This window comes from Epinephelus lanceolatus, chromosome 19 (assembly GCF_041903045.1).
Source record: "Epinephelus lanceolatus isolate andai-2023 chromosome 19, ASM4190304v1, whole genome shotgun sequence".
In the NCBI taxonomy this organism is placed as follows: Eukaryota; Metazoa; Chordata; class Actinopteri; order Perciformes; family Serranidae; genus Epinephelus; species Epinephelus lanceolatus.
The window spans coordinates 13,442,880-13,456,721 of record NC_135752.1 but is presented as its reverse complement, the minus strand read 5'-3'; the positions used below and the strand labels follow the sequence as shown (position 1 = coordinate 13,456,721).

At 43.7% G+C, this 13,842-nt stretch overlaps 1 protein-coding gene across 6 annotated transcripts in view; it reads left to right on the top strand.

The window, feature by feature from the left end:
• The window catches only part of cdk5rap2 (CDK5 regulatory subunit associated protein 2), a 42,921-nt gene that overhangs the window by 24,171 nt on the left and 4,908 nt on the right, over positions 1 to 13,842 (top strand). For 3 of the 6 annotated variants that reach the window (XM_033646974.2, XM_033646967.2, XM_033646970.2), the window contains exons 29-48: positions 74 to 166; positions 279 to 460; positions 1,108 to 1,459; positions 1,555 to 3,109; positions 3,302 to 3,403; positions 3,829 to 3,971; positions 4,430 to 4,833; positions 4,982 to 5,214; positions 5,606 to 5,657; positions 7,126 to 7,298; positions 8,087 to 8,434; positions 9,016 to 9,141; positions 9,297 to 9,413; positions 9,585 to 9,774; positions 10,779 to 10,900; positions 11,508 to 11,720; positions 11,836 to 11,925; positions 12,051 to 12,313; positions 13,168 to 13,317; positions 13,405 to 13,543. In XM_033646974.2, the coding sequence (XP_033502865.2) occupies positions 74 to 166; positions 279 to 460; positions 1,108 to 1,459; positions 1,555 to 3,109; positions 3,302 to 3,403; positions 3,829 to 3,971; positions 4,430 to 4,833; positions 4,982 to 5,214; positions 5,606 to 5,657; positions 7,126 to 7,298; positions 8,087 to 8,434; positions 9,016 to 9,141; positions 9,297 to 9,413; positions 9,585 to 9,774; positions 10,779 to 10,900; positions 11,508 to 11,720; positions 11,836 to 11,925; positions 12,051 to 12,313; positions 13,168 to 13,317; positions 13,405 to 13,543 (5,047 nt within the window). The remainder of the gene's footprint in view (positions 1 to 73; positions 167 to 278; positions 461 to 1,107; positions 1,460 to 1,554; positions 3,110 to 3,301; positions 3,404 to 3,828; positions 3,972 to 4,429; positions 4,834 to 4,981; positions 5,215 to 5,605; positions 5,658 to 7,125; positions 7,299 to 8,086; positions 8,435 to 9,015; positions 9,142 to 9,296; positions 9,414 to 9,584; positions 9,775 to 10,778; positions 10,901 to 11,507; positions 11,721 to 11,835; positions 11,926 to 12,050; positions 12,314 to 13,167; positions 13,318 to 13,404; positions 13,544 to 13,842) is intronic. The other 3 variants (XM_033646968.2, XM_033646969.2, XM_033646973.2) reach the window with 3 other exon arrangements.

Sequence of the window (13,842 nt, the reverse complement as noted above, 5' to 3'; positions counted from 1 at the left end):
ATTCTGTTCCCTCATTAAGTTTTCTTTTACCGAGCCATGTGTGTCACACTCGCCTCCCATCCCATTACTCTAGCAGCTTGAGAAGACGCAGCTTGTGGTTCACGGTAACAGGACTCATCACTATGGTCAGGATAAACAGAGTCAGACAGACATCAAACTTGGACAGGTATGAACTATATTGTCATTTATAGGTTTTTGAAGAGCTTAAAAAAAAAAGATGTAATTAGATACTATTTTTTTCATGCAATTTTAACTGTATTTCTAAACTTCCCCTTTAGATGTTGTCTGGAAGGCTGTTTGGTGATATGGACAGTGGCTTTGGCCAGAGTAGAGAGCATGCTCACTCTAGCAACGACACCTTAGACACTGGAGACAAAGATTCGAGGCAGAGGAACACAGATTTAATGGCACTTAAATCCCTGCTGACTCATTGTGGGGCCACATCAGTCTCGCACCTAAGGTTAGTCTCTTCTTCAGTAGTGTTCACATCCTACTCCTTATTTTTACTCCAAGGGGCCGTGTCTACCAAAGCTTTTCTTCCTGACGCCAGTGTATTTTTTTAATTCTTTGTAATGAGGGCACTGTGTATTTATACTTTGCTAAACGTGCCAGCATTGTGACAAGGCACTGATCATTTATTCAGGTGTTTTTTGTTTTTTGTTTTTTTTTTGTGCTAAGTTCAAAAATGTTCAACTTTGGTGAAACGCTGCACTCGTTACTGTCACATTTTACCCAGCCGTTTAATTGCAGTGGAGGAGGGACAATATACCATGAAGACGAACCGTTACATTTTGTACAAGTGCTGAACTAAACACAACAACAATGGAGAAGATATATGTAAATTTATCTTTATAACCTTTCATCCAGAGCAAGTACTTTACCTTGCACCGACATTTTGCCTTCTGCGTATATTCCTTATCATAGCAACCAGACACAAAGTGTTTTAGCTGAAAAAAACGTTGCATCTCCAAACTGCTCTCAAGTGCTCCCAGCACGGCGTTTCCTGAGGAGTGTATGGCATTTTCAGCTGAGAAAAAATGCTTTGGTGGACACAGGCCTTAGAATCATCGGGTTGATTAAAAACTAATCAGATTCCCCTTATTGCAGGGAGGAGCTGCTCAAACTTCGATCAGAAAATGTAGAGCTGCGGGGTCTCCTGAAAGAACAAAAATCTACTGAGTGTAAAGAGAAAGAGAGCACAGACACCTCAGGGAGCAGCAGCGACGGACAGGCTGAATTGAGAAAGAGTGCGGAAACACTGCAGGCTGACTCAAAAGGTCACTCCAAGGTCATCAATCTGTCACAGGAGAAGGGAGAGAAGAACTCACATGAGGTGTCAGATGGGGAGAGCCCTGCCACCACTGAGCTAATTGTCAGCACCACAGAGGGAAAGGAGAGTCCAAAAACCAAAGACCAGTCACACAGCAAGAGTGCAAAGCAGCATGTCGCAAGGCATGGGGTAAGTTTGTATTATGGTAAGATCTAAAAGAAACATTACATTGCTTTTGCATGAGGTCTAACTGTCAGTGTTTTTAATATCTGTTTCAATGGTAGGTCAGTGGTAAATCTCGCCTCCCGGTCCCTGTGAGGCTGAGAGAGGAGGCTGGCAGCAGCAGGCAGGCTGTGAGCTCTGACCATCTCAAACATGATGCACTTCAGCACCTTCATTTGGATGGTGTATATGGGTCTGACCAGCAGCTGCATCCAGACTCTGACTCCCCCATGTCACCCCAGCTCAGCACTTCCCCTTCTTCCACACTTAGATATGCACATTGCACAGGCAGTCCAGTCGGGTCAGACAAGGGCTCTGAAGCTGGAGCAACACTGGATCACACCCAGCCTGAATCCGCACTTTTCACTCAGCTGGAGCTTCTCCACCAGGAGTGTCAGGAGAAGGAGAGCCTGATCAATAAGCTAAGCGAGCAGCTAGCAGATTGGGAAGAGCTCCACGCTCAGCTCCGGGAGAAGGACCGGCTCAATCGCCAGTACGCCGAGGCCTTACAGGCCGCAGAATCCACCATTGCTTATCTGACTGCCTGCAGTCTGGACAGCCAGGGTGGATTTGGGTCACACACCAGTGCGTGTGCAGGTTCTGGCTGTGTGGGTTCAGATTCTGTCTTTTACAGCAGATGCATAGAGCTGCAAAAGGCCCTGCAGGAGAAGGAGGAGCTCAACAACCAGCTTGTAGAGCTTTTGAGCATGGCAGAGAAAGCCATCGCCTCCCTTGAGAGCCAAGAAAAGAATCCAGAAATCAGTGATTTATATTTGAAGATAGACACAGCTTTACAGCAGGTTAATGTGTCTTCAAATGAACAGAGCCCAAGGGGTGTTTTTGGAGGCACAGAGGACTCTGTGCAGGAGTCACAACGACACACAGACTCTTTGCAGGAGGCACTGTGGCAACAGAGGAGGCTTAATGCAGAGCTGCAGGAAAAACTAAGAGCTACAGATGATGATGATGCTCAGCTTGGCTATAACAGAGACCAGAATGGTAAATGCTCAAGGCAGATGACATTAGAATCACTTCAGGAAAAGGAGTCAAAGGGAGATCAGGGCAAAATGGGAAATTCTGACAATGTCACTTTAAACCAGGAGGTCAAAGTTCTGATGAACTGCCTTAGTGCAGCAGAGTCTGCCGTTGCCTCTCTGGCAGCACACTGTACAAACACCAGCTCCTTGGCCCCTGGTAGATCTTCACAGACTAACCCTGACCTGCACATGAATTTAGACAAACTTCAGAGAGCCCTGCAAGAGAGGAAGGAACTTGGAGAATCCACCCAGCCAGCCACCCAATCCAGTGGCAAGCAGTCAGCTGCTTCATTGGGACAGCTTCACCAAGAGCTCCATAATGACCTCTGCCGCCTCTACAAAGTCTTTAGTGATCGATCTCAGAGGATGTCTGAACTCCAGGCTTCCCTGCAAGAAGAGAGGGGCCGTAGAGAGGAGAGCGAGGTCCACAGGACAGTGCAGGATGTCAAGGGACTACCACCGAGTGTTCAGGTCCAACTGGAGACTCTCCATAAGGCACTGAGGGAGAAGAAGAAAGCATGTAAAAACCTGGAGGAGAAACTAGCCACTGCTCTCACATCCCCTGAAACTGCACGGAGAGGTAAGATAACACATTGTTTTTTTGCACATTTGCCTGAAGTATTTGAATTGTGCACAAACAGTTCACACTTGTAATAATTTTGTGTGTTAAGTTGAACACTTTTGTTTCAACATCAACAACACAATGAAGGAGAGAGACAAGATTCTGTAAATGATTTGTCCCTAACCCGAAATATATTGCTTCCAATGCCAGCTCTGGAGCAGGATGACAAAGGCGTGCAGGTGGATTTGCAGGACCTGGGTTACGAAACCAGTGGCAAGAGTGAGAACGATAGGGAAGAGAGCAGTAGCACAGGTAGACAGTTTTTAGACAGACGTTGCATGTCTGTCTGCTGAGTGGACACTAATCTCGAATGTGGATAGATTCTCTCTTTATGTCTGCATGAGGGGTGAACAAAGACTACTATAACACACTGTCTCTCACCTTGAGAAATGTTCTCTGTTTGGGTCTTATAACGACACACTCTACTGGTTTTAACCTGGTATTTCTCTGCACTATTCCCAAATTTGAATGGGCTGTCAATATTTTTGCATGTTTCCACTGAAGTTCGGGAATGTCTTTCAAGCATTCATTAACCTGTCACTTTTATTTCTTGTCTTATTATTTCACAGCCCAACTGTATCTTAAATTATTTATTTCCTCTTACGGCACTCTCACCCTTTGTTTTCCTGTTGTCTTCCTGTTCCTTAGTTGATTGTTTGTGTCCATTATATTGCCAGATCTGGAGGTTGGCGTGAACCCTAGTTGCAGTGCCTCTAGCCTGCCTTCCCAACACGAGCAGGCCACCTTCTCCTCGACTGAAAACCTGGACTCAACCTCCAGCACCCCGTACCCAAGTTCCCCAGCTCTCAGCTCTGCCAAGGTATTTAACTCACTTTACACTAAACCCCTCCACTGAACAAAGATCATCCAGTCATATCTTATAAGCTGTAACTAGGTACAGATTTCCCCACTTGTTGAGCAGTGCAAACATCGAGTGCCATCTAGTTCCTTTATATTCGAGAGAAGGCAGACATCTCTACAGCTGATATCTTAAGCACTTGGAAACTCATGCCAAAACAATCTAGATTGATAAATAGTACTACAGGTAAGATGAAAAGGAAGTAGTTTTGATTCTGGGGGAACTATCCCTTGAAGCACGTCGTTATGCAAAATGATGTGCATATTTGAGACCCTTACATAATTCTTGTATTAAAACTGCCCGATAGAGACATTAAAAGTCAGCCTTGGAGTGTTTCAAACCAAGTCATGGAGATAATGATAATAAAATACAGCAGAAACTCACATTTGAATTTTATTAACCCTTTAATGTGTTTCCAGGTCAGCCTGAAAAGCCTGCAGATCTATGATGAGTACGGTGTTTCCAAGGACCCTCTGCAGCTGCAGGGACAAGTCCGAGAGCTGAAGGTTCAGCTGGAAAACCAGACCAAACTCATCCTCCAAATGCAAAGTCTTCTGCGTAGGAGCTCTCTGGCCAGTGATCTAGTTGCCAACACCTCTGATCCCTTGGCCATCAAGGATCAGGAAGGGACACAGCGGGAGGACCATGGCCAAGATAGGAGCAACAGAAGTGGGCAGCTAAGGGAGAAAAAGGAAGGTGACAACCATGCAATGAAGGATAAAACCAGTCGTCTGAATGTGGAGCTGGAAAGGGAGAGCACACTGAACAGAAGCATGAGCGATCAGCTGCAGCAGACCCGCAGCCGCTCCACGTCACCAGCAAGGTCAACAGTCTTTTACAGCGTATTATCAAGATTATACTATTTTTACATTGAGTAAAAACTGCATGGTCATTTTGAAAATCAAATCGTGACTCATGCTGTCAACTTTGATTTCCTCCCTCCATTTGTCCTCATTCTGTCTTCTCTACAGACTGGACTCCCTGGTTCAGTCGCAGGCCAGGGAGCTGTCACAACTAAGGCAGCAGATCAAGGAGAGTCGCAGGCTTGGAGCCCTGCAGCGTCGGCAGCTTGACGAGCTGAGCAAGGCCTTCAAGGAGCTGCTGCAGGCCGGAGAAGTCGATTACTACAAGGGGGAGGCGGTCAAAGAGCAGCTGGACAAGAGCCTGACCATTCTGGACAGGCTGGAGGGACGGCTGGACAAAGGTAGATTGTAATTGCGTTTGTTGTCTTTTAAGTAATTGTGCTAATCAGAACCACACTGCACAAACACACTTCTGATATTTGACAAATGATACAGCACTGTCCCAAAATCCACAAATCTCTAGCCTCCACAAATCTCTACCCAACACAAATAAAGAATCAACTTAGTACATTCCTTTAACTCAGTGATCTTTACCTAAATGTTGGGAGTACATGTCACGTAAGTTTTAAAAAGCAGCTGTGTTTGAGCACCTATTGTGCAGAAATGTCTCAGTGCTTCAACAAAGAGAAAACACTAGCCACCATCAGAGAGGGATGAACACAAAAGAGCAGTCACTTGTAACTGATTTTTACAGACAGGTCCTTGACAGCATCTTTTCCCTCTGTCTGCTAGGAGATTCTCGTCTGGATAATGAGGACGTGGTGGCCCTGGAACTGTCTCGCAGGTAGTCTCAAACTCTCACACTGCACTTGCTTAATGTTAGCGTCTTAATTCATTTGCTTGTATTCAATTTGTCACTGGTTTATTCATGGTAGAAAACAAGTATCTGTTATATTTAGAATCAGCCAATCCATGTTAGAGTTAGGTTACAGGGATACTGTAATGGCATCTTAAAGGAATAGTTAGACATTTTGGCAAATTCACTTCTTTGCTTTCTGGCGGAGAGTTATACAAGAAAATTGATGCTTGTTCCATAAAGCAGCCACTGAGGGAAGCCTGCTTCTGTCTACCACATGACCCTCTTTTAAACTGCAAATTGTTGTCTTTACATTTAAGGTTTTGTAGGAATTAAACAAATGAGATTCAGTGTGTTAGTTTGTCATCAGTTGTGTGTTCTGCAGATTTTAAAGTTGATGGGATTTGTGTCTTTCTCATGTGTGGTTTTGTGATTTTTCAGGTCATATTGTACGTGCTCCTGTTTAAGATTTAAGGGTCATTAGCTGTGTTGTTTTGGTGTTTGTCTCGTGACCCTTTTAAAGACACCCCCTCCCCACCTCCACCCAGCCAATTGCCTTATGACCTCAGGCGGTGCATGTGCTATTGGTTTTGAATAGTGTCCTGCTGTTGACCTAATTTTTTCAGTGACAACTAAAACATCAGGGTCATACTGTCTCCTAACTGGGTCACTGGTGTTTCTGAGAAATTTGAGGGGAACACACACACACACACACACACACACACACACACACACCGCATGTCAGTGTTAAACTCTTCCTAAAACACCTTGATCAGTATATATGTACTGTTCAACTGTCTTGACACTTTGTAACACTTCACCTTTATTTCCCACCATTGTCAGGAAGCAAATTATCAAGTGGTGTCCTTTAATTAGATTAGAAATTCAAGTTTTTGGTGTTAATCTGTATTATTACTGATGTGGGCAGTGTTGGGGAGCTTCAGCTGGGATCACAGTCTCTGCTGTCCTATGAGGAGAGCATGAGAGATCCTCTTGACAGCCCGGCTAGAATCCAGCAGGAGATAGATAACCTGCGTCTGGAGCTAGAGGGCGAGAGAGAGCTGCTGCAGCAGCACATCAGCCTCCTCGTCCAGCAAAACCTCACGCTGGCTGAATGCACCAGGGAGCAGCTGGACCTGTGAGCGGGTTTGATCCAGGCAGATAGCATGACGTTTGCTGTGAACTCCTCTTTCATGTTCTCTAGCTGTGTGTTTCTGCTGAAGGTTACAGGTCTCCTAGTTAGGAACATATTTTTCTTGCCACCCTCTGTCTTAAGTGGGTACTATTTCTTTGGGTGCTGTTCTTTATGTGCTGTGTACTTATCCTCCCTGTTTTACATTGTTTTGCTCTCCGGTGCCCAGCAACATGATGTAATGGATAAAATCTAGCTGTTGGGTCATCTGGGAGACCATGTGACCAACATGAGTAATTTTCCTCCTCTTCCTCCTCCTCCCAGGTTGGCTAAAGAGCTGCAGGAGAAGAACCGTCTGATCCAGAGCCTGCAGAGCCAGTTCAAAGGCCAAAGTCCCAGCAGCCACCACAGCTCTCACTCTGATCTGTACCCCTCAGACAGGACCTCTTCCTCCTGCCACAGCAGCCCAACCACACAAGGAGGCAATCAAGCCCATAGTAAGCACAAACGTTTTCATATAAGCTGCAGATTTCTAGATATAATACTAGAAAATAGTCTCAAGGGGGGGGGGGGTCACAGTGTCACAGCCAGGTATATAGTACTAGACTGTTTGGTTGTTTTAGACCACACTAAAATTAACTCAGTTTCTGTAAAATTGCATATTTCCCATCCTGCCTCGGTCATATATCACTGATTACCTGAGCCTTGTCCACGGGCCAGGCCAGTCTAGTCGCAGCCTGTAATGGCACTTATTTTCCACTCAGATCCTTTCTGTTGCAGTGAGGCGTCCCGCAGCACAAAGCATGCCGGCCAAGGACAGAGCAGGTGTCCAGTTTCAATCCGCCTCCACTTAAAGTTGCATTATTCAGTGGCACCTATCCAGTTCGATCTTCAAATTGTGTTTCCCTTGGGAAAAGAGACAGTGAAGGCTATTACAGAGACAAGTGAAGCATGTAGATATGTGACAGGTCCTGCAGAGGGGCCTGTAAACCCAAACTCACATTTCCTTTACTGCTACAACACTAAACCTGTTTGGCTTGGTTGCTGTGTTACTACTTGTGGTAGCATGAAGGATATAGAGAAGGATTACATTTTGGTTTACCATCTCCAGCTACTGAAGTTGGAACATGACCTGTTTAGGAATTAAATAATAAGCAGTAACAAAGGCCTTTCACATAAATATTATGTTTTAAAAAAAGACCTTTGGACCTTGAAAGTGATGAGGCAGGTCAACGTCGATTTTGTACTTTTTCATTGTTAATGTATTTACTTGTTGTATCTTTAGGCCAGCGACACCCAACTGATTGGACGGGAGCAGCTGTCACTCCTGTAGGAGGAGCTCAGGAGGAAGGTGTGTCTGGTCTCAGGGACACTGCCAGCAGACTGCAGGGCCTGCAGAGGGAGAACGGGCGACTGCAGGAGCAGCTAAGGGATAGCGAGGACCTCAACGCCACCCTGCGCAGTGAACTGGACCTGCATCGCTCAATTATGGCCCAGACCAGCTCCTACCATCAGGAAAAGGATCACAGCCATGACCTGGATGGATCAGGGCCGCAGATAGATACACATAAAGGAGACCGAGACACTGGCTCACTAAAGAACGCTGCTGAACAGCCTCGCGTGATGAATTCAGGTAATTATGGTTCGTAGGTAGGTTGATTGTCATGTTAGTTATTTAGACTTTTTTAACTTTAATACTCTTTATTTTTTCATTTATTTTTTTTTAGCTTTTTGTATTTGATGATGTTGTAGCAACCTTGTGGGGTTTAGCTGTCTGAATATACATATGAAGAACTATCTATTAAAGGGGAAGTCCACCATTTTTCTTATTTTGTAACGGGTATTCAACCTGTGAAAACAATTAAATTATGTATTTTGTGGGTCTGAAGGGGCTTTTCAAAATATGCGTGGATATGGAGAACACTGATTATTTGCAGAAAGCCTGATTACAAACTTGAGGCATGTACCTTTACCATGCAGGAAGGTTCAAAAAAAGAGGTACTCAAGCATTGCATTGCAGGAAGCGTAGGTTCTAGTGTTTTTGTAGCTTGACCCATAGTAGGAATCAAAAGTGAGGATATCTTGACCTCTACTGTTGAGATTTTGATGGTTTCTTTTTGAATATCTCTCAAATAAACCTGGTATTATGTAAGTACAATCAAACATTCCCTTTTAGCACCCCTTTAACTAAGGTTTTGCATATACATCTCTCAGACTTGCTGGCAGAACATCTGCAGGAGATCCGAGCTTTGCGACAGCGCCTGGAAGAGAGCATCCGCACCAACGACCGTCTCAGGGAACAGCTGGAGAAGAGACTAGCAGAGGTGGAGAAAGACCCAGGTACACACCTGAAATCACCTGCCTGTATTTCATTCTCTCTCAGTCAGGGTGATTAGCATGTGTGTTTAGCATGTATATCATTTAAAATAAAAAATACTCTTTGTAGGAAGCACGCTTTGGTTTAGTGATGAGTGTATATATGTGCTCATGTTCAGCAGCCACCAACATCTTCATCCATGGCAACGAGGAGCAGGGTCAGCTGGCCAATGAGGTGCGATTCCTCTGGGGACAAAACCAAGCCCTGAAGGAACAGCTTAGCCTGGGATCTAGAGGTAAAAAATTTTGGGCAAGCTAACTTTAACCTGTAATCAGGAACACATCTTTTCAGTCAGTAGACCAACAGATGTGGTCTGTCCTGACAGGTGGTGCTGTCGGTGCTTAAAACTAACTATCATGACTAACTTAACTTTTCACTAACTTTAGAAGATTTATATTTCCTCCAGATAAGCAGAAGGAGAACGAGAAGCTACGGGAGACTCTGGCCAGGCGGACTGCCAAACTGGAGCAGAGCAGGAGGGACTGCGAAGCTCTGAGGCAAGAAAACAGTCGACTGCAGGAGAGGCTGGAGCACAGCAGCCAAGAAAACTCACAGCTGCAGGAGTCACTGCACTACAGCAAGGAGGAGCTGCACAGGTACACACACACACACACACACACAGGTAACATTCACTAGCACACGCTTCTAAATGTGTCCTCGCTGCACACGCATACTATCATTACTACTCCCCTTCCTCATGCAACCTGAAACTACACAGAGCTCCTAATCACCATTGTAATGAGTCATCACTGTTAACATTATTCCATATTATTAGTACAACTTGGAAACATGATAGTCTATCATTGTAGGCTCATCCATGAACACACACATGCATACATACCATAATGATGGTATGTGACCTCTTGCCCTGGGTCCTACTGACACAGATGAGTGAGGCTGACACTTGAAACCTGGAGTCTAGTTTACTGTCAGATCACTTCTCCTCTCCCTTTCCTTATCTCTTCAGTGTGTGTGTGTAGTGTTGTAGGCTTATGTACTGCATACACAAGGCTTTTTACTTTTTAGAGATTTTCCTTTTTCTTTTTGAGGACACAGTCATTTCAAGATGACTTTTCATCACCGCATCTATGTTTTATATATTCAGTTGCCAGATTGTTAAGTACACCTGACTGAATTGAATAAATAAAGTAGAACAAACCAGTCCAGTAGTAAATGTTGCCATCAGTAGGATTTTAATGCTCAGCAGTGTTTCCCCTAGGGTTACTGCTTTGGGGTGGCCAATTAATTACCAGGGATGGAAATAACAAGCTTCACCATATCATTATTGATTAAATTGACTCCACTAACACACATGAAACATGGCTCAACAACAAGAACATTTAAAATATGAAATTTGGCTTGATAATAACTGTCAGGGTCCATAAACTAAACAGTGTTTTAGTCTCTTTACGTTCAAATAAATAGACCGAAGACAGTTGAAAAAGTCTTTGTTATAGAACGTGAAAATTAAAAAGATAGTAGAAAAGAAAAACTGGACACACCTAAAAAACATATACTATTTTCCTCTTAGTAGGTAGATGTTTTGTTGTTTTTTCCAATAATTGAATTTGGTGTGTGTCGTGTGTGTGTATGCTTCCAGGTTGCAGTGTGAGGTAAAGCTCCAGAGGCAGCAGCTGTCTGACTCCCAGCATCTTCTGCAGTCACTGCGGGTAGAGCTTCAAGTCTATGAAAAGATCAAGACTGACACTCACAAACACAACGGTACTGCAAGTCTTTTTTTTGTTTGTTTGTTTCTTGATAGCCTCTTGAGTGTTATGTAGTTTAAATAGTAATAAATAGTATTTACTTTTTCTCCTAAAGTGTAGAGCCCAAAATACTTCCACACACTGCTTCTCAGATGCCTCGGTGTCGTTATCGTCTGCTCAGGAAGGCTTTGCCAGTGCATCGCCAGTGTCCTTCATTTTCATAGCAAACAACATTAACACCTTTGCTTAAGCTTAGTTTCATGAAAGGTCATGCTGACAGGTATGTTTTTTAGCGCCCTTTTCTGAGTCCCAAAGCAAACTACTTTAAATGGTCTGCTGGCTTATAGACTGTAAATTAATTGTAATTGCAGGCTCAAAGTTATCTGTGTTTAAACGAACAGACAAATTTTGAATAAAAAGTGACAGTCCTAACTGACATAGAGGTGATAGATGCACACATCGTAATTATTTTTTTGTTTTTTAGATTGCCTAATCACAGCTCAATAGCAAAGATAATGTACATGAACATGGTGGAAAGAAAATGAGAGACAGTTACATGACATTCTGCTTTTGTCTGCTTCTGGTTCTGCAATACTAATAAGTTTCCTTCCCCCTCTCTGCAGAATCCAGTGAAACGACCCCAGGGCCTGTCTCCGTCCCTTCCTCCGGCTCAGTGGACCTGAGCGAGCTGCTGTTGGAGATCAGACACTTGAGGCTGCAGCTGGAGAGGAGCATCCAAACTAACACGGCACTACGACAGAGACTGGAGGAGCAGCTGCTCAGAGGACAGAACCGCTCAGAAACCATCAACATCAACTATCTGCTGTCTTCTCCAGGTAAACACAAGGCACAGACTCACATGCTTATCACCTGTGACAGATATACAGAGGCATATAAACACATACAGGAATCTGCCAGGTCGTGTCAGTGTTGGTTTTACATTTGTCGTAGATGAGGGAGGCAGGTCACCAGGTCGTGAGGGCTGCGATCCTGTCCGTCACTCTTTTCAGAGCCACAATGAGCAAACCAGTTTCCTCCATGGTAAGAAAACCTTATCAGAATTGACATGCTGTTACATTATAGTAGTAAACACAGATTATTAGTATTGTTCTCCAGCGTTGTGCATGACAGAGAATGAACAACAGTATTTCAAAACATCTTTTCAGATGAGAAACGTCGTGCTCATTCAGAGGTGGATGGTGGGTCAGTTGGCAGCAGCTCTGGCGACAGCGTCTCTGGTGGTCCCTCTCGTCTGGTGCCAGGACACCGGATGTGGGCCAATCGCAACGGCCGGCATATTTTGGGTCTGATTGAGGACTATAATGCCCTCCGTAAGCAGATCTCAGATGGACGGAAGCTGTCACACAGCATGGACGCACAACTGCAGGAGAGTCTGCACACACTCGAACAGCAGGGCTCAGACAACAAGGTACTAATAACCTATCATATTTGAAGGGAACCTGTCTTATTCTTCCTTATTCTTTGTCATATGTAATGTTACAATGTCAGATGTTCAATTTAAATGTGGCCAAAGTTTCTCATTCATCCTTAAGTCAGGGAAACATGAAATCTTATGTTGCAGATGTTAAATTCGCCCTGATTTCGGATTATATTCCTGCTGAAACAGTCCAATTTAGAAGTTTTTATTGGTGATTTTTCATCACTGCTTAGACCTAACGTTGACCAGCTTTCCTCCTGCCAATGTCAACATGAATTTGTCGTTCACAATGTAGCATTATCAGGGAAACAACACGGTGTGTCCCCTCACATGTTGATAGTGAGTTTACTATGTCCTTTCGTCCTGAAGGCATCCTGGGGAACATCTGTCTTCATCCCAAACCCTTTTTTTTTTTTTTTTACCCCAGGATGATGGGATGCCGTTAGTTTTGAGCCCTGCTTTTTAGCCTGTCCAAAACTGAGGGGGCAGGTGCTAAAAGGAGTCTCTTAGACAGAGGGTGAGCACAGGTGTTGAGCTCAGATAGTGTGAGGAAAATAGTGGGGTTTTTTTTTTTTACCATTAAAGCATGTAAAAATGTTCTTGTTGAAAGCCAAAATACATATGAACTATGAAATATGAACTTGAGAATGATCATAAGAGGTCCCCTTTAACATGTTTTTAGTTGCAGTTTGTTGTGTATTGATTGATAATAAAAACAAATGAAATGTATGAAATGAAAAGGTTGTACTAATGTTTAATAATGTAAATAATTTTATTGCACTGCTTGCATAAATTATACATAACCAGCAACTAGTGTTAATGCTGTTATGTCTCCATCTTCACAGGTTACAGAACAGCAGCACCTGAAGAGTTTGTCTAGCAGCATAAACACAATGCAGCACGTGTTAGAGGAGGCTGGTCGACTGCTCAAACTGGTGTGGAGAGTCTCTTTGCCAGCCGGTATAACAGCAGGGGACGGCATCAGCAACCAGCAGGTGGACATACACAAACGTGTACTGTATCTCCTCTATCCAATTCGGTATCTACAGAACCAAATCTTAATTCTTTATCCTCTGTACCAGGATGAGTTGCTGAAAAATGAGATAGCCAGACTGAAGAGCCGGCTGTCACAGCAGGAGAGGATGCTGAGTGGAGCTGTCAAACGCCTCCGAACAACCAACCAGCTCAAAGAGGGAATGGAAAGAGTCATCATTGATCAGTGTAAGATTATCTTGTCTTACTCAGTTACTGTATTGTATACTCATAAAGACGCCTCTTTACTCTGAGGCATCTTTATGAACTAAAGTTCTATTCATTTTTAGTCACTTATCAAGACAAAAAGTCAAATTGCTTTTAGATTCTCCAATTTTTAACCATTTTCTTTACTTTATTGGCCGATAAATCACAAAACTAATATACACATTAATCAGTAGTGAAAATAATCATTAGTTTTAGCTTTTCTGTTTACCAGTGTGTAAATAAACTGGGATATGTGACTTTATTTGACGTGAATTATGTTT